This window comes from Heptranchias perlo, chromosome 42 (genome assembly GCF_035084215.1).
Source record: "Heptranchias perlo isolate sHepPer1 chromosome 42, sHepPer1.hap1, whole genome shotgun sequence".
NCBI lineage: Eukaryota > Metazoa > Chordata > Chondrichthyes > Hexanchiformes > Hexanchidae > Heptranchias > Heptranchias perlo.
Genome location: NC_090366.1, coordinates 13,833,431 through 13,860,012, shown reverse-complemented (window position 1 = coordinate 13,860,012; position 26,582 = coordinate 13,833,431). Strand labels below are relative to the sequence as shown.

Sequence of the window (26,582 nt, the reverse complement as noted above, 5' to 3'; positions counted from 1 at the left end):
CAAAGCAATTAGAAATTGAGGGGTCCTAAACAAAAGTTAATCACAACAAGCTGGAAATACTGGACTAACTATGATCTAAAATGTATGATGGGAGATGTTATTTCCCGGTATGAATGTTTTTTTACAAAAAAAAATAATTTATGTGAAAGCTGCGTTGACGTACGCTGCGTGAATCTGATATCTGGCTCCATCGTTTTGTTTCTGCAAAAAAAAATAAAGTTAACCCCTTCTAAGGACACCGACATCTGTTTTCAATTCACCAAGCAACAACCTTTGCATTTATATAAAATAATCGACAAAATGAGGTTTAATTGTAAAAGAAAAGATAAAGTGCAGCTTTAAAGAATTACAAGTTACAGTTGCAGGATGGTCTCTGGTTATAAATTAATTTGATCTTCTTCGAAGCATTTTGTGCTATTGTGATTGATTCCTCCCCCGAGGCAGGTAGAGCAGGAGTCCCCTGGGGGCATCTCCCTCTCAAACAGATATTCTGCTTTAGATACTGTTGGGGGAGATGGCTTATCAGGGGAATGCAGCAAGAGCCAGGTTCGGGGCACCACGGGTGGCTCTGCTGCACAGGAGGGGAGGAAGAAGAGTGGCAGGGCTATAGTGATAGGGGATTCCATTGTAAGGGGAACAGATAGGCGTTTCTGCGGCCGCAAACGTGACTCCAGGATGGTATGTTGCCTCCCTGGTGCTAGGGTCAAGGATGTCACGGAGCGGCTGCAGGGCATTCTGGAGGGGGAGGGTGAACAGCCAGTAGTCGTGGTCCATATTGGTACCATATTTGACAAGCAAGAAGTAACTAACCCTTATTTCCGTTTCGCTGAAGTTAAGTATTTGGACTGCACAAGTTTTTTTTAAGATGTTGGGTCTGATACCTTTGGAGTCACAGCATTCTGAAAGTGGAAAGAGCAGGTACTGTTTAAACAGTTTTATTGTCTCTTGATAAAAACAATGATTTTTGTGAATTTTGAAGGGAGACACCCTCTTTCTTCAGGGTGCATGGTGAGGATCCTTGAATCCTCCTCCCCTGAGGGAATAGATGAAAAAAAAAACACAAAAAAAGACGGCGATAATGATCATATTGGCTTTCAACTGTCTGAGGCTTGCCCAGAACACAGGTGAACATGAGGTAACAATTGGTGTAGGTTATGCTATTAAAATTGACCCAATTACTCGGGAATGCCAAAGGCTACAACTTGACTGAGATATAAGTTTCCACACAGACAATGCTACAGTGGAAAGAAAATTGACAAGAAAGGTGAATGTAAAACAAATCGTATGAAGAGAAAGCATAGGTTGGACAACTGGAAGTCCATTACTTGGGCTATGTACAGACACAGGGTACTAAACGCCTACCAGAAGATAGGAAATTGACAATTTTAAATTTACCCCGCCCACAGTACGATAAGGAAGTTCGACAAGTTCTGGGGCTATTCGATTTTATTTTGAACTATTCACGAATAGTAGCTCCAATACAAGATCTGACCAAAGGGGGGAGACCTTCCCTGACAAATTATATAACTCGCATTGAGAATGTAATGTATGATAACGTGCAACATGAGCTTGTACCGGTCGTACTAGATTTAACCGATACGGCCCTACCCACATGGTGTTCTAAGAAAACTCAACAATTATATCAACACCTCCTAACTCAAGTGTTAAAACAAGGCGCGACATGGAATGGAGGTGGACATCGTAAAAGAGATAGACACATGTGGAGACGTAAATGGTCTGTGATTAACGATATAGCAACTGCCTTTAATACGGGTGCCTCAGTTGTTAACATCATTGATTTGGCAACATTAGATCAAAAGGTCAGAGATTTTGGATCTCGCATTAAAGATATATTTTAAAAAATAAATGAAAATACAGATAAGGAATTGTCTGAGGATCAAATGCTGACCATAGATTTGCAAAAGATAGCTACAGTGCTAGAAACACATGCCCAAACCATTAATAAATTAATAAAAGAGGAATATAACGTATCTTAGCAGGCGGCTGCTAATGATATCTGCAGTACATATGGTAACTGGATTGTGGAACAGACACGAGAGAACCTAGCCCAGATACAGGCAGGGGAAGTACCCTTATGAATAACGAATCAACAAACTGAGGGTGAACCTGACCCGTGGGCATGATGGAGGTGGTACCTCCAAGCGGCTGCTAGCAAACAAGAACATCACCCCTTGCCAATTCAGGGCAATGGTGCGAGTGTACCCCACTCAAGTGGAGTGTAAACCTGACGGAGGAGGGCTCCTAGGGTTGGCACTAGTAATACCGGTGATGGCACCCGAAACCCAGGGACGAGAGGTGTACCAAGTACAGAATATTGGGGTAGTGAAGGACGGAATGCACAGATCCCATCACAATATGTTACCATATGCTGTGAAAAAAATTAAAGGGAATTTGGCTGGAACAAAATTAGAGGGATGAGTTACTAGACATGCTGTCACTGTATGTCCACATAGTGTTGGACACAGCCCAGAACACAGTGTGGGTTTAACAATACCGGTACCAATCAGGATATTAACTGTACCATGGAGGCCCTAGGGCCGGATCTAAAACCCACTCAAGTGGCATATGCCGGAGAGGGCGAATACCGTGTTACAACTAATTTGAAAACATTTAAATATGCCAATCTAACTTGTGATATTTTAAGTCCAGAGTTCTGCTCCATTCCTGAAGTCCCGGTTCGGATTGGACCCGAGGAACTGGTCGAGATACACCGGCATAACCTCACCACCTTACAAGTTCCTGAGGATATCAAAAAGGACTTAAAAGAATATCAGGAACATTTGGGTATCTGACACCCCTGTTGCCTGAATACTTGAAAGCATTGCGAATGGAGATACGACTCTCCCAGAAGGTTTATTATAACCTACAACAGGACAATAAAAACATTAAGCATGACATTGACCAAATTAAAGTCACCACTTGTTGGGATGACCTCTGGAATTGGGGACTGAATATACAGATCCATCCTTAGATTAGATTAATTTCACATGTATTAGTCGTAGTGCAGTTTGTTGTAATGTGCTTCTTGATTTTCATGGCATGTAATAAATGTAAGCAGAGGATGAAGGGTTTGGCAAAGATAGTAAAACAGAGCCTGGGTGAGAATGTCCCCATTGTCTGTGATTTCAACTAAGAACACATCTTAATGGTACCGGGAGTAGCACCCGCTGGGGTAAGGTGCATGTAAAAGGGGAGACAATCATAGTTTGATAGGATTATCAGATGCTCTGCCTCTCTTCCACCCGGACTGGTGGCCAACACGAAGGGAACCTGGTTAAGATGAGGTACAGCATTCAAGAGGATATTATAGGGATAAAATTTGGATTAAGGGATATAAAGGGGAGGGTCCCAATCTCGAGTTCAAAGGTCAGGCCTAGAAGTTAATTGATTAACCCATAAATCCCCATACAAGGACCCCGGCAGTGGCGTACCAGAAAAAAAACTGACTGATTAATTAAACTGTTATAAGAGACTGCTGCAGCATGGCATGTCCTAAACTGTTAGATCATTTGGGAATAGTTGGCTCGGCGTGCCTGATCGTGTGGGTGGTAATTAGCATAGGACCTGCTACAACCCCTGCTGCAAGTCGACTCAATCGCGTTTCAAGGGAACTGCATGTCAATACTTTTTTATACATGTCATATATGTATGCAAAGGGTCAAGGTATCTCTAGTTGCTGGGTGTGCTCACATATCCCAATTCAATCCAAGGGAAGCATTCCCCTCAGACCAGTCCCCCTAACTTCCCAAGAAATAGCGGAGTGGGTAATAAATCAAATTGATATTAACGGGAACAGAATGCGAGATAGTTGGCTGGATGAACGCGAAGACAAGTAAGGCAATGTTTGTGAGAAAGCAATGGAAGGAGAATACAATCACAACAAAATGTGAAACCAAATTTCGGAGGTGGTACCAATCCAATTACGATCAGACCCGTAAACCTCTATTTTTAATCCTTACAAATACACCAAGATCTAATGGAACAATACGTTTGAGTAAGAATTCAGCGGGGGGGTGATACGATGGGATGGAGTAATTGCACTCAGAAGAGTTTGAACGTCTAGCTGGAATAATGCTCTACTAGAATATTGTCCTTTATAAAGGACAAAAGGGGGGAATGTGGAAATGCATAAAGAGATACCTGACCATATCAACTCTCTCTAATACGCCTAACTCACGAATGTAGAAATGCATGATGGATATTTGACCATATTAACTGACCAGCTAATTCAATTTAAAGCTCACATGATAGTTTCTCACGAAAAACACACAGAAGCACAATTGTGTAATTACTTTGAGCTTTCACGTGCTGATAACTGTCTGACTAACAGATATGAACGACCATATAGCCTTGAGACTAGCTACAGACTTACTGATAATAAAGACAGTTTCTTAGGGAAAAAGCACTTTCCCAGGCCTGTGTCCAAAATATCGAGACGGCCATGGGAACCAGAGGGTGGGTTCCCTATTTTGATTGACTAACTACCTGAACCAATAAAGAATGTACGCCCATATTCTGTGACCAGGTGGGCGTCGTTACTGAACTGTATAAATGTGAGCTGTTTCTTGAACTCAGCGAAGACGTAGCCTCAACTATTGTTTGAGGCACTCTCTTCCACTTGCACAAGCTTCTTAATAAATTCGCGCTTGTCTGAATTAAGTGTTTGGGTGTTAATGCATTGTATAGAATAAGTAATATTAAGTTTAAGTTTTTGACACCTGGTCCCATTCTGGTAAATCTCTTCTGCACCCTCTCTGAGGCATGGACATCCTTCCTAAAGTGCGGTGCCCAGAATCAGACACAATGTCCTGGAAACGTCTCATAAACTATTGGCGAGGATAACGGGGCTCACCATGATTTCAGGGCAAATGGCAGAGTCCATGAGCGGTCAAAGGCAGAAATTGGGAATTTGGTCCACCATTGACCCTGCTCGTTTGAAACTTCACGTTAAAGAGATCTCGCTGTCTGAATGAATGGATTAACACAAACTTGCTGCACTGCCCAGCTGGGAACGAATTAACCTCTCCATAAAAAAAGGGTTTTTAGGTCTAAACTGACTTGATAAGTGTTAATGACTGACAATCAGCCTCTCTGGCACTGAAAACTAACTTTTAAAAATGTGGAGTCTCATTCCTCCCGATATTCATTGTTGATGGGCATTTAAAAAAATAAATTAAAAAACTGCAAAGTTGTTATTTTTCTTTACTTATTCTTTCTGTCTCTTTTACCTCTGTCTTTAAGCTCACCCGATCTTTAGTACGCCTTTTCTAACTGATTTTATAGAGAATTTACTGATCTATCCGACACTTCCTGGTTCTTGTGGCTTGCGAGCGGGGCTTTCACGCCTTGGTTCTGACCTGTCAATGATGCTTTCAGCTGATTGGTTGAGGGGAGAGAGAGCGAGATCCTTTCCCCCCCCCCCACCTCTCCTGCCCAATCACTGATCAGGGAAGCCTGGGAAATTTCGCTCAACTCCTTGCAGGCTTCCACTGAAGCAAGTTGGTGTCCAGAAACCCGCAAAAAGTTTGTGGGTGCGCTAGTTACTTAGGAGTGGGGAGTGACGTCTGTTCACTGCCTAGAACAAGTTTAGGGCCAATACTCCAGCTGGAGCCTAACCAGTGTCTTATAAAGGTGTCATAACTTCCTTGCTTTTGTACTCTACGTGTCTGTTTATAAAGCCCTGGATCCCGTATGCTTTTTTAACCTCTTTCTCAACTCGCCCTCCCACCTTAAAAGATTTGTGCACATGCACCCCCAGGTCCCTCTGTTCCTGCGCCCGCTTTAAAATTGTACCCTTTAGTTTATATTGCCTCTCCTCTCCTCGCTCTTCCGACCAAAATGCATCACTTCACACTTCTCTGCGTTAAATTTAATCTGCCATGTGTCTGCCCGTTTCACCAGTCTGTCTACGACCCCCTGAAGTCTGTCACGTGTTTACTACATTTCCGAGTTCCATGTCATCTGCCAACTTTGAAATTATACCCTCTATACCCAAGTCCAGGTCATTAATATCTATCAAAAAGAGCAGTGGTCCTAATACTGACCCCTGGGGAACACCACTGTGTACCTCCCTCCAGTCTGAAAAACAATCGTTCACCACTACTCTCTGCCTTCTGCCCCTGAGCCAATTTCATATCCATGCTGCCACTGTCCCTTTTGCTGACAAGCCTATTATTCGGCACTTTATCAAATGCCTTTTGAAAGTCCACATATACAACATCGACTGCACTGCCCTCATCGACCCTCTCCGTTAATTCATCAAAGAACTCAATCAAGTTAGTCAAACACGATTTTCTTTTAACAAATCCGTGTTGACTCTTTCAACGACCCTTAACTCTATAAAAATCCCAAACGCATCCAAGGATCTTGCCTCCAGGTCGCGAGATGCTTCCACCAGCCGTCTCTGAGGCAGGACATGCTACAGGAGCGTGCTGATAGACTATCTAGCCTCCAATTTCTCTCTCTTTCCATTGTAGCCTTCTTTGTCTGTTTCTCTATTTTATCAAAACGACTATAGAATCATAGAAAATTTACGGCACAGAAGGAGGCCATTCGGCCCATCGTGTCTGTGCCGGCCGAAAATGAGCCACCCGGCCTAATCCCACTTTCCAGCACTTGGTCCGTAGCCCTGTAGGTTACGGCTCTTCAGGTGCACATCCAGGTACTTTTTAAATGAGTTGAGGGTTTCTGCCTCTCTCACCCTCTCAGGCAGTGAGTTCCAGACCCCCACCACCCTCTGGGTGAAAAAAAAAATCCTCGTTCCCCCTCTAATCCTTCTACCAATCACTTTAAATCTATGCCCCCTGGTTATTGACCTCTCTGCTAAGGGAAATAGGTCCTTCCTATCCACTCTATCTCGGCCCCTCATAATTTTATACCTCAATTAAATCTCCCCTCAGCCTCCTCTGTTCCAAAGAAAACAACCCCAGCCTATCCAATCTTTCCTCATAGCTAAAATTCTCCAGCCCTGGCAACATCCTCGTAAATCTCCTCTGCACCCTCTCTAGTGCAATCACATCCTTCCTGTAATGTGGTGACCAGAACTGTACTCAGTACTCAAGCTGTGACCTAACTAGTGTTTTATACAGTTCTAGCATAACCTCCCTGCTCTTATATTCTGTGTCTCGGCTAATAAAGGAAAGTATCCCATATGTCTTCTTAACCACCTTATCTACCTGTCCTGCTACCTTCAGGGATCTGTGGACATGCACTCCAAGGTCCCTCACTTCCTCTACACCTCTCAGTATCCTCCCATTTATTGTGTATTCCCTTGCCTTGTTTGCCCTCCCCAAATGCATTACCTCACACTTCTCCGGATTGAATTCCATTTGCCACTTTTCTGCCCACCTGACCAGTCCATTGATATCTTCCTGCAGTCTACAGCTTTCCTCCTCACTATCAACCACATGGCCAATTTTTGTATCATCTACAAACTTCTTAATCATACCCCCTACGTTTAAGTCCAAATCATTAATATATATCGCAAAAAGCAAGGGACCTGGTACTGAGCCTTGTGGAACCCCACTGGAAACAGCCTGCCAGTCACAAAAACACCCATCGACCATTACCCTTTGCTTCCTGTCACTGAGCCAATTTTGGATCCAATTTGCCACTTTCCCTTGGATCCCATGGGCTTTTACTTTTTTGACCAGTCTGCCATGTGGGACCTTGTCAAAAGCCTTGCTCAAATCCATATAGACCACATCAAACGTGTTACCCTCATCAACCCTCCTTGTTATCTCCACAAAAAATCAATCAAGTTAGTCAGACATGACCTTCCCTTAATAAATCCGTGCTGACTGTCCTTGATTAATCCGTGCCTTTCCAAGTGACGATTTATCCTGTCCCTCAGAATTGATCCAATAATTTGCCCACCACCGAGGTTAGGCTGACTGGCCTGTAATTACTCCGTCTATCCCTCGCTCCCTTTTTAAACAACGGTACAACGTTAGCAGTCCACCAATCCTCTGGCACCGCGCCTGTATCCAGTGAGGATTGGAAAATGATGGTCAGAGCCTCCGCTATTTCCTCCCTTACTTCTTTTAACAGCCTGGGATACATTTCATCCGGGCCTGGCGATTATCCACTTTCAAAGATGCTAATCCCCTTAATACTTCCTCTCTCACTATGTTTATCCCATCGAATATTTCACACTCCTCCTCCTTAACTACAATCTCTGCAATGTCCCCCTGTTTGTGAAGACAGATGCAAAGTATTCATTAAAAACCATCCCCACATCCTCCGCCTCCACACACAGGTTACCTTTTTGGTCTCTAATCGGCCCTACTCTTTCCTTAGTTATCCTCTTGCTCTTTATATATTTATAAAACATCTTTGGGTTTTCCTTGATTTTACTTGCCAGTATTTTTTCATGCCCTCTCTTTGCTTTCCTAATTTCCTGTTTAATTTCACCCCCTGCACTTTCTATACTCCTCTAGGCTTTCTGCCTTATTGAGCTCTCGGTCTCTGACTTAAGCTTCCCTTTTTCGCCTTATCTTACCCCGTGTGCTCCTGGTCATCCAGGGGGCTCTAGATTTGGCAGCCCCTCCCTTTCTCTTTGTGGGAACATGTTTACTCTGCACTCCTTGAATCTCCCCCTTGAATCTCTCCCACTGCTCTGACACTGATTTATCTTCCAGTAGCTGTTTCCAGTCCACTTTTGCTAAATCACTTCTCAGCTGAGTAAAATTGGCCTTTCCCCAATTTAGAACTTTTACTCCTGTTCTATCTTTGTCCTTTTCCATAACTATGGTCAGGCCCCTCTGAATTTCCATCTCTTGTTCCTCCTAAACTCCAATTTCCCTCGTCCGACACACTCAACCTCCTCCCTCCATCCTCACTGGATTGAAACAAAGACTCATCATCCCATTTCCAGCTCGGTCAATCTTAGCCTGGACCCCAAAGCTATCGATCTTTTCACCTCCCTTAGACTCCCCTTCCTCCTACGGCCTTAAGGCTTTTAAATAAAGCCTGTGACTGAATCACTTAATTCGAGTCATCTTGTCTCGTTCGAGCCCCCACTCCAGAGATTTGAGCCCCAGTACTGAGGGAGTGCTGCACTGTCGGAGGGTCAGTACTGAGGGAACGCTGCACTGTCGGAGGGTCAGTACTGAGGGAACGCCGCACTGTCGGAGGGTCAGTACTGAGGGAACGCCGCACTGTCGGAGGGTCAGTACTGAGGGAGTGCCGCACTGTCGGAGGGTCAGTACTGAGGGAACGCTGCACTGTCGGAGGGTCAGTACTGAGGGAACGCCGCACTGTCGGAGGGTCAGTACTGAGGGAACGCCGCACTGTCGGAGGGTCAGTACTGAGGGAGCGCCGCACTGTCGGAGGGTCAGTACTGAGGGAGCGCCGCACTGTCGGAGGGTCAGTACTGAGGGAGTGCTGCACTGTCGGAGGGGCCGCCTTTCGAATGAGATCAAAGGCTAAACCGAGGCCCCCGTCTGCCCCTCTCAGGTGGAGATAAAAGATCCCACGGCCACTATTGGAAGAAGAGCAGGGGGGAGTTCTCCCCGGTGCCCAATATTTATCCCTCAACCAACATCACTAAAAACCGATGATCTGGTCATTATCACAGTGCTGTTTGTGGGATCTTGCTGTGCGCAAATCGACTGCCGCGTTTCTCACATTCCAAGAGTGGTTACACTTGTAAGGTGTTCCATTGGCTGTAAAGTGCTTTGGGACGTCCTGAGGTGGTGAAAGGGCCGATAGAAATGTAAGTTTGTTCTTTTCAATCTTGGCCGTGTTCCACGCTCTTAAGTTTTGACACATCTTTCAGTTTCCTCAATTGAAGAATGAAGCCAATTGGAAGCTTTGAGGTTTCGACAAGTGGAGTCCCTGCTCACCAGAGGAAGAATAAAATGTTAAAATTTGGCTGCTGAGAAGCCGTGTTCTACGTCCAGACTGTGCCGAGTGCTTTGATCACAACTGGGTCCGTCTTGGGGAAGAAATACACGAATCTTTGAAGGTGGTGGGACCAGTTGAGAAGGCTGTTAATAAAGGCATTCAGGATCCTGGGCTTTATTAATGGAGGCATAGAGTGCAAAAGACTAGGAAGTTACTGCAGAATCCTTTATAAATCTCAGCTGGCGAATTGTGAAAGGAGAAAGTGTTCAAAAATTACAGAGAGGGACGAGGCGAGCAAGAGAGAGAGAAGGGGGACCAGGAGAGAGAGAAGCAGGAGCGGGAGAGAAGGAGAAGGGGAGCCTGAGAAAGGGAGAAGGGGAGCAAAAGAGAGAGGGAAGGGGTAAGCAGGAGAGAGAGAGAGGGAGAGATGGGGAGCAGGAGAGAGAGAGGGAGAGATGGGGAGCAGGAGAGAGAAAGAGGGAGAGATGGGGAGCAGGAGAGAGAAAGAGGGAGAGATGGGGAGCGGGAGAGAGAAAGAGGGAGAGATGGGGAGCAGGAGAGAGAGAGAGAGAGAGAGAGGGAGACATGGGGAGAGAGAGGGAGACATGGGGAGCAGGAGAGAGAGAGCGAAAGAGAGGGAGAGATGGGCCATAGGAGAAAGAGAAGGAGAGAGGGAGACGGGGAGCAGGTGAGAAAGAAAGAGAGAAGGGGAGCAGGAGAGAGAGAGAGGGAGAGAGACGGGAAGCAGGAGAGAGAGAGAGGGAGAGAGAAGGGGAGCAGGAGAGAGAGAGAGAGGGAGACATGGGGAGAGAGAGGGAGACATGGGGAGCAGGAGAGAGAGAGAGAGAAAGAGAGGGAGAGATGGGCCATAGGAGAAAGGGAGAGAAGGAGAGAGAGAGACGGGGAGCAGGTGAGAGAGAAAGAGAGAAGGGGAGCAGGAGAGAGAGAGACATGGGGAACAGGAGAGAGAGAGAGAGAGAGAAAGACAGGGAGCAGGAGAGGGAGAGAGGGAGAGAGAAGGGGAGCAGGAGAGAGAGAGGGAGAGATGGGGAGCAGGGGAGAGCGAGCAGGTGAGACGAGGAACAGGAGAGGGAGAGAGATGGGGAGCAGGAGAGAATGAGGGAGAAGGAGAGAGAAGGGGAGCGGGAGAGAGAGAGGGAGAGATGGGGAGCAGGGGAGAGCGAGCAGGAGAGACGAGGAACAGGAGAGGGAGAGAGATGGGGAGCAAGAGAGAATGAGGGAGAAGGAGAGAGAAGGGGAGCGGGAGAGGGAGAGAGACGGGGAGCAGATTCGAAGAGGTGATGAACCTGTAGATCTGTATCTCTCTGTGCCTGTACAGGAAGCTCTACTGGGGCACATCCACCCACTGTGTTAGTGCAGCTGCAAGATAAGATTTAATTTTGGAAACAAACAGAAATGAAGTGGTGATGTTAAACTCGGGACAGGCTTTTGGTCTGACTCAATAATCCAACCACAGAGACGATGTTCTGGAGACGCAGGGGAAGCTTTGGTGAAAGAGGAACACCCGAAACACTCGCTCCACGCCAACCTTTCAATTTCACTTTACACTCGCGTCTCGACCGTTCACTAATTCTGGCTGCATTCACTCTGGTTTCTGGAATGTTCTGTCAAACGTGGCACCTTTGTACCCTACGGGGGTCCTACCGTCGTTAGGGTGTCTTAACTGTGCCAGTCGCATCAGAGAAAATATTTCTGCCTTCTGGTTGTTGCATTTACATCAATAAAGTGCACTAGTATTGTGATGCAGTATAGTGCACTAGTATTGTGAGGCAGTATAGTGCACTAGTATTGTGAGGCAGTATAGTGCACTAGTATTGTGAGGCAGTATAGTGCACTAGTATTATGAGGCAGTATAGTGCACTAGTATTGTGAGGCAGTATAGTGCACTAGTATTATGAGGCAGTATAGCACACTGGTATTGTGATGCAGTATAGTGCACTAGTATTGTGAGGCAATAGAGTTCACTAATATTGTGAGGCAGTAGAGTGCCCTAGTATTGTGCAGCACTATAATGCACTAGTATTTCAATGCAGTATAGTGCACTAATATTGCAATGCAGTATCGTGCACTAGTATTCTGATGCAGTATAGTGCACTAGTATTGTGAAGCAGTAGAGTGCCCTAGCATTGTGCAGCACTATAGTGCACTAGCATTGTGCAGCAGTAGAATGCACTAGCATTGTGCAGCACTATAGTGCACTAGCATTGTGCAGCAGTATAGTGCACTAGCATTGTGCAGCAGTGGAATGCACTAGCATTGTGCACCAGTATAGCGCACTAGCATTGTGCAGCAGTAGAATGCACTAGCATTGTGCAGCAGTATAGCGCACTAGCATTGTGCAGTAGTATAGCGCACTAGCATTGTGCAGCAGCATAGTGCACTAGCATTGTGCAGCAGTAGAATGCACTAGCATTGTGCAGCAGTAGAGTGCCCTAGCATTGTGCAGCACTATGGTGCACTAGCATTGTGCAGCAATATAGTGCACTAGCATTGTGCAGCAGTATAGTGCACTAGCATTGTGCAGCAGTAGAATGCACTAGCATTGTGCAGCACTATAGTGCACTAGCATTGTGCAGCAGTATAGTGCACTAGCATTGTGCAGCAGTAGAATGCACTAGCATTGTGCAGCAGTAGAGTGCACTAGCGTTGTGCAGCACTATAGTGCACTAGCATTGTGCAGCAGTAGAATGCACTAGCATTGTGCAGCAGTATAGCGCACTAGCATTGTGCAGCATTAAGAAAGACCACCAAGACTGATAGTAAACAGGAAGTGTGTGGGTCCACTCACTGAAACAGCAACACTGACAACTGGTAAACCGCACACTGATGCACAGGTAAACTGCTCGCAGAGCTAGGCCTGGGTTAAAATCAGGCTTTGATTAAAGTGGGTTGACAGGAAAAACTATTAGCGAGAAGGTTTTCTTTTTTCAAAACAGCAACTACTTAAATAGACACACGCTCCCATTTTCAAACTTCCCACTTCCTATCCTGAAACCTGTGGCTGGAGCTTGGGGTGTGTTTCCAGGGTTACTGGCCACCTTGGGCCTGACACAAGTGTCCGCCCTATCTGTGTGGATCTAAACTGAGCGTAAATCGGATAATATTTGACACTGAGACAAAGAAAGAGATATTAGGGCAGGTGACCAAAAGCTTGGTCAAAGAGGTAGGTTTTCAGGAGCGTCTTAAAGGAGGAGAGAGAGAGGCGGAGAGGTTTAGGGAGGGAATTCCAGAGCTTAGGGCCCAGGCAGCTGAAGGCACGGCCGCCAATGGTGGAGCAATGGAAATCGGGGGATGGGCGAGAGGCCAGAATTGGAAGAGCGCAGAGATCTTGGAGGGTTACATCGAGTTGCATTGAAACTACATCACAGCAACGGGCCATTCGGCCCAACTGGTCTATCCCGGTGTTTATGCTCCACACGAGCCTCCTCCCTCCCGACTTCATCTCACCCTATCACCATATCCTTCTATTCCTTTCTCCCTCATGTGTTTATCCAGCTTCCCCTTAAATCCATCTACACTATTCACCTCAACTACTCCTTGTGGGAGCGAGTTCCACATTCTCACCACTCTCTGGGTAAAGAAGTTTCTCCTGAATTCCCGATTGGATTTATTAGTGACTATCTTATATTTATGGCTCCCTAGTTCTGGTCTCCCCCACAAGTGGAAACATCTTCTCTACGTCTACCCTATCGAAACCTTTCATAATTTTAAAGACCTCGATCAGGTCACCCCTCAGCCTTCTCTTTTCTTGAGAAAAGAGCCCCAGCCTGTTCAGCCTTTCCTGATAGTTTATAACCTATCAGTTCTGGTATCATCCTTGTGAATCTTTTTTGCACCTTCTCCAGTGCCTCTATATCCTTTTTATAATATGGAGACCAGAACTGTGCACAGTGCTCCAAGTGTGGTCTAACCAAGGTATATGGAGAGCAGAACTGTGCACAGTGCTCCAAGTGTGGTCTAACCAAGGTATATGGAGAGCAGAACTGTGCACAGTGCTCCAAGTGTGGTCTAACCAAGGTATATGGAGAGCAGAACTGTGCACAGTGCTCCAAGTGTGGTCTAACCAAGGTATATGGAGAGCAGAACTGTGCACAGTGCTCCAAGTGTGGTCTAACCAAGGTATATGGAGAGCAGAACTGTGCACAGTGCTCCAAGTGTGGTCTAACCAAGGTATATGGAGACCAGAACTGTGCACGATGCTCCAAGTGTGGTCTAACCAAGGTATATGGAGAGCAGAACTGTGCACAGTGCTCCAAGTGTGGTCTAACCAAGGTATATGGAGACCAGAACTGTGCACAGTGCTCCAAGTGTGGTCTAACCAAGGTATATGGAGACCAGAACTGTGCACAGTGCTCCAGGTGTGGTCCCCTGGAATTTGATTGAGTTTTTTGAAGGGGTAACCAAGAAGATAGATGCGGGCTGTGCAGTAGACGTGGTCTACATGGACTTCAGCAAAGCCTTTGACAAGGTACCGCATGGTAGGTTGTTACATAAGGTTAAATCTCACGGGATCCAAGGTGAGGTAGCCAATTGGATACAAAATTGGATTGACGACAGAAGACAGAGGGTGGTTGTAGAGGGTTGTTTTTCAAACTGGAGGCCTGTGTCCAGCGGTGTGCCTCAGGGATCAGTGCTGGGTCTGCTGTTATTTGTTATTTATATTAATGATTTGGATGAGAATTTAGGAGGCATGGTTAGTAAGTTTGCAGATGACACCAAGATTGGTGGCATCGTGGACAGTGAAGAAGGTTATCTAGGATTGCAGCGGGACCTTGATAAATTGGGCCAGTGGGCCGATGAATGGCAGATGGAGTTTAATTTAGATAAATGTGAGGTGATGCATTTTGGTAGATCGAATCGGGCCAGGACCTACTCCGTTAATGGTAGGGCGTTGGGGAGAGTTATAGAACAAAGAGATCTAGGAGTACAGGTTCATAGCTCCTTGAAAGTGGAGTCACAGGTGGATAGGGTGGTGAAGAAGGCATTCCGCATGCTTGGTTTCATTGGTCAGAACATTAAATACAGGAGTTGGGATGTCTTGTTGAAGTTGTACAAGACATTAGTAAGGCCGCACTTGGAATACTGTGTACAGTTCTGGTCACCCTGTTATAGAAAGGATATTATTAAACTAGAAAGAGTGCAGAAAAGATTTACTAGGATGCTACCGGGACTTGATGGTTTGACTTATAGGGAGAGGTTAGATAGACTGGGACTTTTTTCCCTGGAGAGTAGGAGGTTAAGGGGTGATCTTATAGAAGTCTATAAAATAATGAGGGGCATAGATAAGGTAGACAGTCAAAATCTTTTCCCAAAGGTAGGGGAGTCTATAAGGAGGGGACATAGATTTAAGGTGAGAGGGGAGAGATACAAAAGGGTCCAGAGGGGCAATTTTTTCACTCAAAGGGTGGTGAGTGTCTGGAACAAGCTGCCAGAGGCAGTAGTAGAGGCGGGTACAATTTTGTCTTTTAAAAAGCATTTGGACAGTTACATGGGTAAGATGGGTATAGAGGGATATGGGCCAAGTGCAGGCAATTGGGACTAGCTTAGTGGTATAAACTGGGCGACATGGACATGTTGGGCCGAAGGGCCTGTTTCCATGTTGTAACTTCTATGATTCTATGAACCAAGGTATATGGAGAGCAGAACTGTGCACAGTGCTCCAAGTGTGGTCTAACCAAGGTGTATGGAGAGCAGAACTGTGCACAGTGCTCCAAGTGTGGTCTAACCAAGGTAGATGGAGAGCAGAACTGTGCACAGTGCTCCAAGTGTGGTCTAACCAAGGTATATGGAGAGCAGAACTGTGCACAGAGTTCCAAGTGTGGTCCAACCAAGGTTCGATACAAGTTGAACATAACTTGTCTGCTTTTCAATTCTATCCCGCTAGAAATGAACCCCAGTGCTTGGATTGCCTTTTTTTACGGCCTTATTAACCTGCATCGCTACTTTTAATGATTTGTGTATCTGGACCCCCAGATCCCTCTGCTCCTCTTGTGGGGCTGGTGGAGGTTGCAGAGATTGGGAGGGGGCGAGGCATTGGAGGGATTTCTACCTCATTTAGTTTCGTACCTTACAAGGAATAAAGGGCCTACTTATTTCTCCTACTACTCTACAAGCCTGTTTACGTCATCCTCGCATATATACGAGGCCTTTCATGACCTCAGGATGTCCCAACGTGGTTTAAAGCCACTTTTGAAGTGTGGTCACTCTTGTAATGTAAGAAACACGTCAACTCCCATAAATAGCAATGAGATAATGACCAGTCATCTATTATTGATGATGTTGATTGAGGGATAAATATCGGCCCCAGGACACCGGGGAGAACTCCCCCCCATGTAGCGGCTGTGGAATCTTTTACGTCCCGCCTGAGACGGGCGGACGGGGGCCTCGGTTTAACGTCTCATCCGAAAGGTGGCACCTCCGACAGTGCAGCGCTCCCTCAGTACTGGGCACCGGGGGAGTGTCGGCCAGGACTGTGGGGCTCAAATCTCTGGAGTGGGGGCTCGGACCCACGGCCTTCCGACTCAGAGGCGAGAGAGAGAGAGAGAGAGAGAGAGACCCACTGTGTCACGGCTTGAACACATGCAAGACATCCATACAAACAAAATGCGGGGACGCCATACAGAGTGGGAGGAGTGAGAAATTGAAGATCGGTGGAGAGCTGAACAGAGTGGCATTGGTAAAATAGAGAGAGAGGAGAGAGAGAGAGAGGGAGTCAAGAATGGATAGAAGTTGGAAAGCGACAGTGAAGTGAGAGGATGATCAGAAGATCATAGAATCTTACCGCACAGAAGGAGGCCGTTCGGCCCATCGTGCCTGTGCCGGCTCTTTGAAAGGGCTATCCAATTAGTCCCACTCTCCCCCCCTGCTCTTTCCCCCGTAGCCCCTGCAAATTTTTCCCCTTCAAGTATTTATCCAATTCCCCCTTTTGAAAGTTATTATTGAATCTGCTTCCACCGCCCTTTCAGGCAGCGCATTCCAGATCAGAACAACTCGCCGCGTAAAAAACATTCTCCTCATCTCCCCGCTCTGGTTCTTTTGCCGATCACCTTAAATCTGTGTCCTCTGGTTACCGACCCTCCTGCCACTGGAAACAGTCTCTCCTCATTTACTCCATCAAAACCCCTTCATGATTTTGAACCCCTCGATTAAATGAAGATAAGATTCATTTTGTATCCTACCTCGGGACCCGAGCAATGAAACTATCTTCACCGCTGTGAAACAGTGGCACACCTCAGCCAAATGCCTCAGACGATATCAAGCAAGCAGAAGTATATCTAGAGTCACCTTGTTCTCTGGCAAAGTCTCTCCAACTTCTGAGCAGCAGTTCTTAACTGGGAGGGGCGTGTGAGGAAGGGCAACAGATTAATACAAATATCTGTTTCCATCTGAAAGAGGAAGTTACTTTCATTGGTGGACAGGCAGTATGTAAAAGAGCCAGACTGAAATATTAGAGGCAATCACATTCGTGTAATCGTTCCTTTTCAATTTGTCAATGTGTTTGCCCCATTACCTGCCACCTGGTAAGATTGCGGACAGGAGGAGGCCATTCAATGGCCAATCAGTACCTTCAGCCAAACCTTCTATTGCCGATAAGAGAGAATCATATCTCCCTATCTCTGTAACCTCCTCCAGCCCCTACGACCCTCCGAGATCTCTGCGCTCCTCCAATTCTGGCCTCTTGTCCATCCCCCCGATTTCCATCGCTCCACCATTGGCGGCCGTGCCTTCAGCCGTCTAGGTCCTAAGCTCTGGAATTCCCTCCCTAAACCTCTCCGCCTCTCTCTCTCCTCCTTTAAGACGCTCCTTAAAACCTACCTCTTTGACCGAGCTTTTGGTCACCTGTCCTAATATCTCCTCATGAAGCTCGGTGTCAGATGTTGTCTGATTTACAGTGAAGCGTCTTGGGAGGTTTTACAGTGTTAAAGGCACTATATAAATGCAAGTTGTTATTGTTGTCACATGATGCTTTTGCTGATACCTTGTAGGTATTTGACAGGGAGTGATGATGGACAAGGAGTGCAGACTGTGCTCAGGCAAGGGGATGGGTGGGACACAGGAACAGGGGGAGGCCATTCAGCCCCTCGAGCCTGTTCCATCAATCAATTAGATCATGGCTGATCTGTACCTTAACCCCATCTACCCGCCTTGGTTCTGTAACCCTTAACCCCCTCACCCAACAAAAATCGATCCAGCTCAGTTTTGACATTTCCAATCGACCCCCAGCCTCCACAGCTTTTTGGGGGAGAGAGTTCCAGATTCCCACTCCCCCTTTGTGTGAGGAAGTGCTTCCCGACATCACCCCTGAACGGCCTGGCTCTAATTTTAGGGTTATGCCCCCTTGTTCTGGACTCCCCCCACCAGAGGAAATAGTTTCTCTCTATCGACCCTATCGAATCCTTTAATCATCTTAAACCCCTCGATTAGATCACCCCTTAATCTTCTACACTCGAGGGAATACAAGCCCAGTCTGTGCGACCTGTCCTCGGAATTTAACCCTTTTTAGGGTGGGAGAGGAAGAGCCCAAAATGGGGACAATGTATTATTCAGCTGCGAGCAGGTGTCCCTTAAAGGGTAGGAAGCCTAATTGCTAAGTTGGGTTAGTCCATGGAAAGATGAAAAAGGCTGCAGATATTGTGACATTCCAAACGACTACATCTGCCTCCTGATTCCGTTTTCAAGTATGACACAGAGATGTGTGCTGTCTGACGTGGGTCTCTCTCACTCTCTCTCTCGCCTCTGAGTCAGAAGGTCGTGGGTTCGAGCCCCCACTCCAGAGACTTGAGCCCCGTAATCCAGGCCGACATTCCCAGTGCCAGTACTGAGCGAGCGCTGCACTGTCGGAGGGTCAGTACTGAGGGAGCGCTGCACTGTCGGAGGGTCAGTACTGAGGGAGCGCTGCACTGTCGGAGGGTCAGTACTGAGGGAGCGCTGCACTGTCAGAGGGTCAGTACTGAGGGAGTGCTGCACTGTCGGAGGGTCAGTACTGAGGGAGTGCTGCACTGTCGGAGGGTCAGTACTGAGGGAGCGCTGCACTGTTGGAGGGTCAGTACTGAGGGAGCGCTGCACTGTCGGAATTGCTGTCTTTCGGATGAGATGTTAAACCGAGGCCCCGTCTGCCCTCTCAGGTGGAGGTAAAAGATCCCACAGCCACTATTTCGAAGAAGAGCAGGGGGGAGTTCTCCCCGGTGTCCTGGGGCCGATATTTATCCCTCAACCAACATCACTGAAGATAAAGAACAGATGATCCGCTCGTTATCTCATTGCTGTTTGTGGGATCTTGCTGTGCACAAATCGGCTGCCTCCTTTCTCTGCGTTACAACAGTGACCACACTTCAAAGGGCATAAGCTCTACCAGCTGACGACTCAGTCCAACGGTTACACTTCCCCTGTTACATCCTGTTTTTGCGAACTGAATTTTATATAAATATATATGATCAAAGAAAATATTTTTCTGCCAACAATGAACTCAAGTCAACATTTTCTCTGAAACGTGAAGGATGTGGAAACATCTGGTCGAGGTCCGCTGGGCTAACTTTCTCTCGCTTGCCCCCCTGGCCGTTCTATCGGAGAGCATTTACTCTCCAGTCTTGCTGTTTCCCCCTTGCCCCACCTTGCCAGTGCCAGCCCCAGAAGGACGATTGTGGCCAAAACGAAGCTTTTCAGGGCACTTAATGATGGGCAGCAAATGTCCTCGTCCCAACATGTCAAATGGACACCGAAAATAAAAACAAGTCCCCATCTTGTTGCCCTCTGTGCCCGCGTCAACACTCAAATGGGTGTGGTAATAACAAGCTGCTTTTATCGACGGTCCCTCTAGAGTGTTTCATCGGAGGATAACAAAATCAATAGAACGACTCTTGCAATGTAGGAAATGTGGCAGCCAATTTGCTCACAGGAAGGTCCCACAAACAGCAACAAAATGAATGACCTGGATTATAATTGGCTATATACTTGAAAAGCAGGAATATGGAGGGCTATGGGGAAAGAGCAAGAGAGTGGGACTGAGTGGGTAGCTCTTTGTAAGAGCTGGCACAGGCACAATGGGCCGAATGGCCTCCTTCTATGATCATCTGTTTGAGTGATTTTGGTTGAGGGATAAATATCGGCCCCACGACACCTGGGAGAACTCCCCCTGCTCTTCTTCGAAATAGTGGCCGTGGGATCTTTTACATCCACCCGAGAGGGCAGACGGGGCCCTCGGTTTAACGTCTCATCCGAAAGACGGCACCTCCGACAGTGCGGCGCTCCCTCAGTACCGACCCTCCGACAGTGCGGCGCTCCCTCAGTACTGATCCTCCGACAGTGCAGCGCTCCCTCAGTACTGACCCTCCGACAGTGCAGCGCTCCCTCAGTACTGACCCTCCGACAGTGCAGCGCTCCCTCAGTACTGACCCTCCGACAGTACAGCGCTCCCTCAGTACTGACCCTCCGACAGTGCGGCGCTCCCTCAGTACTGACCCTCCGACAGTGCAGCGCTCCCTCAGTACTGACCCTCCGACAGTGCAGCGCTCCCTCAGTACTGACCCTCCGACAGTGCAGTGCTCCCTCAGTACTGACCCTCCGACAGTGCGGCGCTCCCTCAGTACTGATCCTCCGACAGTGCAGCGCTCCCTCAGTACTGACCCTCCGACAGTGCAGCGCTCCCTCAGTACTGACCCTCCGACAGTGCAGCGCTCCCTCAGTACTGACCCTCCGACAGTACAGCGCTCCCTCAGTACTGACCCTCCGACAGTGCGGCGCTCCCTCAGTACTGACCCTCCGACAGTGCAGCGCTCCCTCAGTACTGATCCTCCGACAGTGCAGCGCTCCCTCAGTACTGACCCTCCGACAGTGCAGCGCTCCCTCAGTACTGACCATCCGACAGTGCGGCGCTCCCTCAGTACTGACCCTCCGACAGTGCAGCGCTCCCTCAGTACTGACCCTCCAACAGTGCAGCGCTCCCTCAGTACTGACTCTCCGACAGTGCAGCGCACCCTCAGTACTGACCCTCCGACAGTGCAGTGCTCCCTCAGTACTGACCCTCCGACAGTGCGGCGCTCCCTCAGTACTGACCCTCCGACAGTGCAGCGCTCCCTCAGTACTGACCCTCCGACAGTGCAGCGCTCCCTCAGTACTGACCCTCCGACAGTGCAGCGCACCCTCAGTACTGACCCTCCGACAGTGCAGTGCTCCCTCAGTACTGACCCTCCGACAGTGCAGCGCTCCCTCAGTACTGACCCTCCGACAGTGCAGTGCTCCCTCAGTACTGACCCTCCGACAGTGCAGCGCTCCCTCAGTACTGACCCTCCAACAGTGCAGCGCTCCCTCAGTACTGACCCTCCGACAGTGCAGCGCTCCCTCAGTACTGACCCTCCGACAGTGCAGCGCTCCCTCAGTACTGACCCTCCGACAGTGCAGCGCTCCCTCAGTACTGACCCTCTGACTGTGCAGCGCTCCCTCAGTACTGACCCTCCGACAGTGCGGCGCTCCCTCAGTACTGACCCTCCGACAGTGCAGCGCTCCCTCAGTACTGGCATTGGGGAATATTGACCTGGATTATGGGGCTCAGGTCTCTGGAGTGGGGGCTCGAACCAACGACCCTCTGTCTCCGAGAGGCAAGAGAGAGAGAGAGAGAGAGAGAGCTACCCACTGAGCCATGCCAGACGTGCTTGGCAGCACAGTTGGCCTCTGGGGCAGGAATGGGTGGGATTGGAGGCTGTGGGAGGGGGGTCCTGAAGCTGCCACTTGAGCGACTGTACTCCAGCCCTACTCTTGCTGCCTCTCAGGGGAGGGTCTCTACAATTTTCCGACTGCAAGTGGTTTCCGATGTATTCACTCGCGACTATCAGTTTTCGCATGTGGGTTTTCTGTGGTTATTGCTACTCGAGAATAATTTCGATCACGTTTCCTGGCACAAAGCTGCTTGTGGGCGTTCGGAGCTGCCAGAGGTAGCAGAGCGCAGCAAAGAAGCCGACTCCTCTCTTCGAATCCTCTCCCCCAAAGGTTCGGTGAGTTTAATCCAACAACTATTACTGGCCCCGCACTTTCGGAAGGATGTCAAGGCCTTGGAGAGGGTGCGGAGGAGATTTACCAGAATGGGACCAGGGATGAGGGACTTCAGTTATGTGGAGAGACTGGAGAAGCTGGGATTGTTCTCCTCAGAGCAGAGAAGGTTAAGGGGAGATTTAATCGAGGGGTTCAAAATCATGAGGGGTTTTGATAGAGTAAATAAGGAGAAACTGTTTCCAGTGGCAGGAGGGTCGGTAACCAGAGGACACAGATTTAAGGTAATTGGCAAAAGAACCAGAGGGGGAGATGAGGAGAATGTTTTTTACGCAGCGAGTTGTGATGATCTGGAATGCGCTGCCTGAATGGGCGGTGGAAGCAGATTCAATAATAACTTTCAAAAGGGGGAATTGGAAAGGAAAAATATGCAGGGCTACGGGGAAAGAGCAGGGGGGGAGTGGGACTAATTGGATCGCTCTTTCAAAGAGCCGGCACAGGCCACGATGGGCCGAATGGCCTCCTCCTGCGCTGTATGATCCTATAACCGACTGGGACACACGGACCACACGCAAAGCTCCGAAGTTTAATGCTCTGCCTTTGCAGATTCTGCTGAGCTGAGAATAACGGTGAGATGTCAAGAGATCTGCTTGAATTATACAAACACTCGAGTAAACAGTTGGAGTCAGTCTTTAATGGAAAATGTAACGTATATCCCAAATTTAATTGCCGTGCGAAGGCACGTCTCTACATGTTTCACCCATCCCGACTTTCATCCAAGCTCCCTTAGAAGTGACAATTCCACAGGCGTTCATTCCTCGGAGGGAGAGTTGGCCAACTGTTGGGTGGCCCAAGGCCTCAGTCCAGCCTCACTTGACACCAGAACCTGTTCCAACTCCTCAACGACCTGAATCATTGGCACTCTTTGACGACAGAAATGTCCAACTCCTGTCCAAGGCAGGAGAGGAGACGGCCGTTAATAAAACTGCAGAAGGAGCGCGCGAATGGTCAATTGGTTTCAACATCGATGAGTGTGAGGTGGAGCATTTTGGTAGGAGGAATAAGGAGGCCGCACACTCCTCGGATAGTAAGAGTCTAAATGGGGTAGAGGAGCAGAGGGATCTAAGGTTGACATCAAGGCAGCATTTGACCGAGTGTGGCACCAAGGAGCCCCAGTAAAATTGATCAATGGGAATCGGGGAAAAATCTCCAGTGGCTGGAGTCATACCTAGCACAAAGGAAGATGGTAGTGGTTGTTGGAGGCCAATCATCTCAGCCCCAGGACATTGCTGCAGGAGTTCCTCAGGGCAGTGTCCTAGGCCTAACCATCTTCAGCTGCTTCATCAATGACCTTCCCTCCATCATAAGGTCAGAAATGGGGATGTTCACTGATGATTGCACAGTGTTCAGTTCCATGCGCAACCCCTCACATAACGAAACAGTCCGAGCCCGCATGCAGCAAGGCCTGGACAACATCCAGGCTTGGGCTGATAAGTGGCAAGTAACATTCGCGCCAGACAAGTGCCAGGCAATGACCATCTCCAACAAGAGAAAGTCTAACCACCTCCCCTTGACATTCAACGGCATTACCATCGCCGAATCCCCCACCATCAACATCCTGGGGGTCACCATTGACCAGAAACTTAACTGGACCAGCCATATAAATACTGTGGCTACAAGAGCAGGTCAGAGGCTGGGTATTCTGCGGCGAGTGACTCACCTCCTGACTCCCCAAAGCCTTTCCACCATCTACAAGGCACAAGTCAGGAGTGTGATGGAATACTCTCCACTTGCCTGGATGAGTGCAGCTCCAACAACACTCAAGAAGCTCGACACCATCCAGGACAAAGCAGCCCGCTTGATTGGCACCCCATCCACCACCCTAAACATTCACTCCCTTCACCACCGGCGCACTGTGGCTGCAGTGTGTACCATCCACAGGATGCACTGCAGCAACTCGCCAAGGCTTCTTCGACAGCACCTCCCAAACCCGCGACCTCTACCACCTAGAAGGACAGGGGCAGCAGGCACATGGGAACAACACCACCTGCACGTTCCCCTCCAAGTCACACACCATCCCGACTTGGAAATATATCGGCCGTTCCTTCATCGTCGCTGGGTCAAAATCCTGGAACTCCCTTCCGAACAGCACTGTGGGAGAACCGTCACCATACGGACTGCAGCGGTTCAAGAAGGCGGCTCACCACCGCCTTCTCAAGGGAAATTAGGGATGGGCAATAAATGCCGGCCTCGCCAGCAACGCCCACATCCCATGAACGAGTAAAAAAAGAATCTAGGGATACAGATACACTAATCATTATAAGTAGTGTTGCAGGTTAATAAGGCCATTAAAAAAAAGCAAATCAAGCACTGGGGTTCATTTCCAGAGGGATAGAATTAAAAAGCAGAGAAGTTATCTTAAACTTATATAGAACCTTGGTTAGACCACACTTGGAGCACTGGGCACAGTTCTGGTCTCCATATTATAAAAAGGATATAGAAGCACTGGAGAAGGTGCAAAAAAGATTTACAAGGATGAACCAGAACTGATAGGTTATAAACTATCAGGAAAGACTGAACAGGCTGGGGCTCTTTTCTCTAGAAAAGAGAAGGCTGAGGGGTGACCTGATAGAGGTCTTTAAAATTATGAAAGGTTTCGATAGGGTAGACATAGAGAAGATGTTTCCACTTGTGGGGGAGACCAGAACTAGGGGGCCATAAATATAAGATAGTCACTAATAAATCCAATAGGGAATTCAGGAGAAACTTCTTTACCCAGAGAGTGGTGAGAATGTGGAACTCGCTCCCACAAGGAGTAGTTGAGGTGAATAGTGTAGATGGATTTAAGGGGAAGCTGGATAAACACATGAGGGAGAAAGGAATAGAAGGATATGGTGATAGGGTGTGATGAAGTAGGGAGGGAGGAGGCTCGTGTGGAGCATAAACACCGGCATAGACCAGATGGGCCGAATGGCCTGTTTCTGAGCTGTAAAATTGTTTGTAATTCCAGGTACTATTGCAGAGGCGGACCCAGGTGAATATAATGAACCAAAGCACATTGGATGATGTCTTCCAGACTTCCTCTACAGATTTGTGTCAAAGGTTCTGACTGCTCCCGAGATATTTCTTGTGTTTAATAAACATTTAATAAACATTTTACCCACCCCAAATTAAAGGTACAGCATGGGTTAGATACAGAGTAAAGCTCCCTCTACACTGTCCCATCAAACACTCCCAGGGCAGGTACAGGGTTAGATACAGAGTAAAGCTCCCTCTACACTGTCCCATCAAACACTCCCAGGGCAGGTACAGGGTTAGATACAGAGTAAAGCTCCCTCTACACTGTCCCATCAAACACTCCCAGGGCAGGTACAGGGTTAGATACAGAGTAAAGCTCCCTCTACACTGTCCCATCAAACACTCCCAGGGCAGGTACAGGGTTAGATACAGAGTAAAGCTCCCTCTACACCGTCCCATCAAACACTCCCAGGGCAGGTACAGGGTTAGATACAGAGTAAAGCTCCCTCTACACTGTCCCATCAAACACTCCCAGGGCAGGTACAGGGTTAGATACAGAGTAAAGCTCCCTCTACACTGTCCCATCAAACACTCCCAGGGCAGGTACAGGGTTAGATACAGAGTAAAGCTCCCTCTACACTGTCCCATCAAACACTCCCAGGGCAGGTACAGGGTTAGATACAGAGTAAAGCTCCCTCTACACTGTCCCATCAAACACTCCCAGGGCAGGTACAGGGTTAGATACAGAGTAAAGCTCCCTCTACACTGTCCCGTCAAACACTCCCAGGGCAGGTACAGGGTTAGATACAGAGTAAAGCTCCCTCTACACTGTCCCGTCAAACACTTCCAGGGCAGGTACAGGGTTAGATACAGAGTAAAGCTCCCTCTACACTGTCCCCATCAAACACTCCCAGGGCAGGTACAGGGTTAGATACAGAGTAAAGCTCCCTCTACACTGTCCCATCAAACACTCCCAGGGCAGGTACAGGGTTAGATACAGAGTAAAGCTCCCTCTACACTGTCCCATCAAACACTCCCAGGGCAGGTACAGGGTTAGATACAGAGTAAAGCTCCCTCTACACTGTCCCATCAAACACTCCCAGGGCAGGTACAGGGTTAGATACAGAGTGAGCCCATGCTGCCCACATCCTGCACCAGCCTCCCCGTGGCTCCCACTGAATGAGATTGACAGTTCAGTGCCTCATTAATCAGAGCTGCCTTCAGCTGGTCGATCTCCACCCATCCAGGCCGCAGGTAGAGAAGACCCTCCAGCCACTGGGCCTAGAATGGAATTCGGGTCTACAGAGGTGAGCGGGCACCGTGCCAACCCAGTGATGCCACTCAGTCCTGGTAGGTTTGCATCGTACCACAAAATCCACGTTATCCCAATGTCCAGCAGCACAGGGCAGAAGTAGGAGACTGTGAGATGTTTGCTCAACAGGAGTGGGTCATTGCGACCCAGAAGGTTCGGTCATAGAGGCACGGGGCGTACTTTCCTTGGCAGGCGGAGTTATGCCTTCTTTGCCCTTCCACTGCTCCTCAAAGGTAAAGGAAAAAGAGAAAGAGATAAAGATTAAACAGTGTCGAAACCATGATGCGTTTTGGTATTTTGACGCTGGGTTTCGATGGAGGGAAGGTCCTGAGGTTGCTTGAAGTTGACGTCTTGAAGATTACGAAGGTTTGTTGGGAGTCGA

The 26,582-nt window shown here is 48.1% G+C and overlaps 2 protein-coding genes across 4 annotated transcripts in view; both read right to left on the bottom strand.

Moving 5' to 3' along the window:
* Window positions 1-17,215, bottom strand: part of LOC137306229 (B-cell receptor CD22-like) — a 62,817-nt gene extending 45,602 nt beyond the window's left edge. For 2 of the 3 annotated variants that reach the window (XM_067975355.1, XM_067975357.1), the window contains exon 1: window positions 17,067-17,212. The gene's annotated coding sequence lies outside the window, so the exon portion shown is untranslated. Of the gene's footprint in view, window positions 1-17,066 lie in introns of all 3 variants that reach the window. The other variant, XM_067975356.1, reaches the window with a different exon arrangement.
* Window positions 17,216-26,093: 8,878 nt separating this feature from the next.
* LOC137306154 (high affinity cGMP-specific 3',5'-cyclic phosphodiesterase 9A-like) overlaps window positions 26,094-26,582 on the bottom strand; it is a 38,496-nt gene continuing 38,007 nt past the window's right edge. The window contains exon 17 of the mRNA XM_067975213.1: window positions 26,094-26,420. Within this exon, the coding sequence (XP_067831314.1) occupies window positions 26,337-26,420 (84 nt within the window). The 3' untranslated portion in view covers window positions 26,094-26,336. The remainder of the gene's footprint in view (window positions 26,421-26,582) is intronic.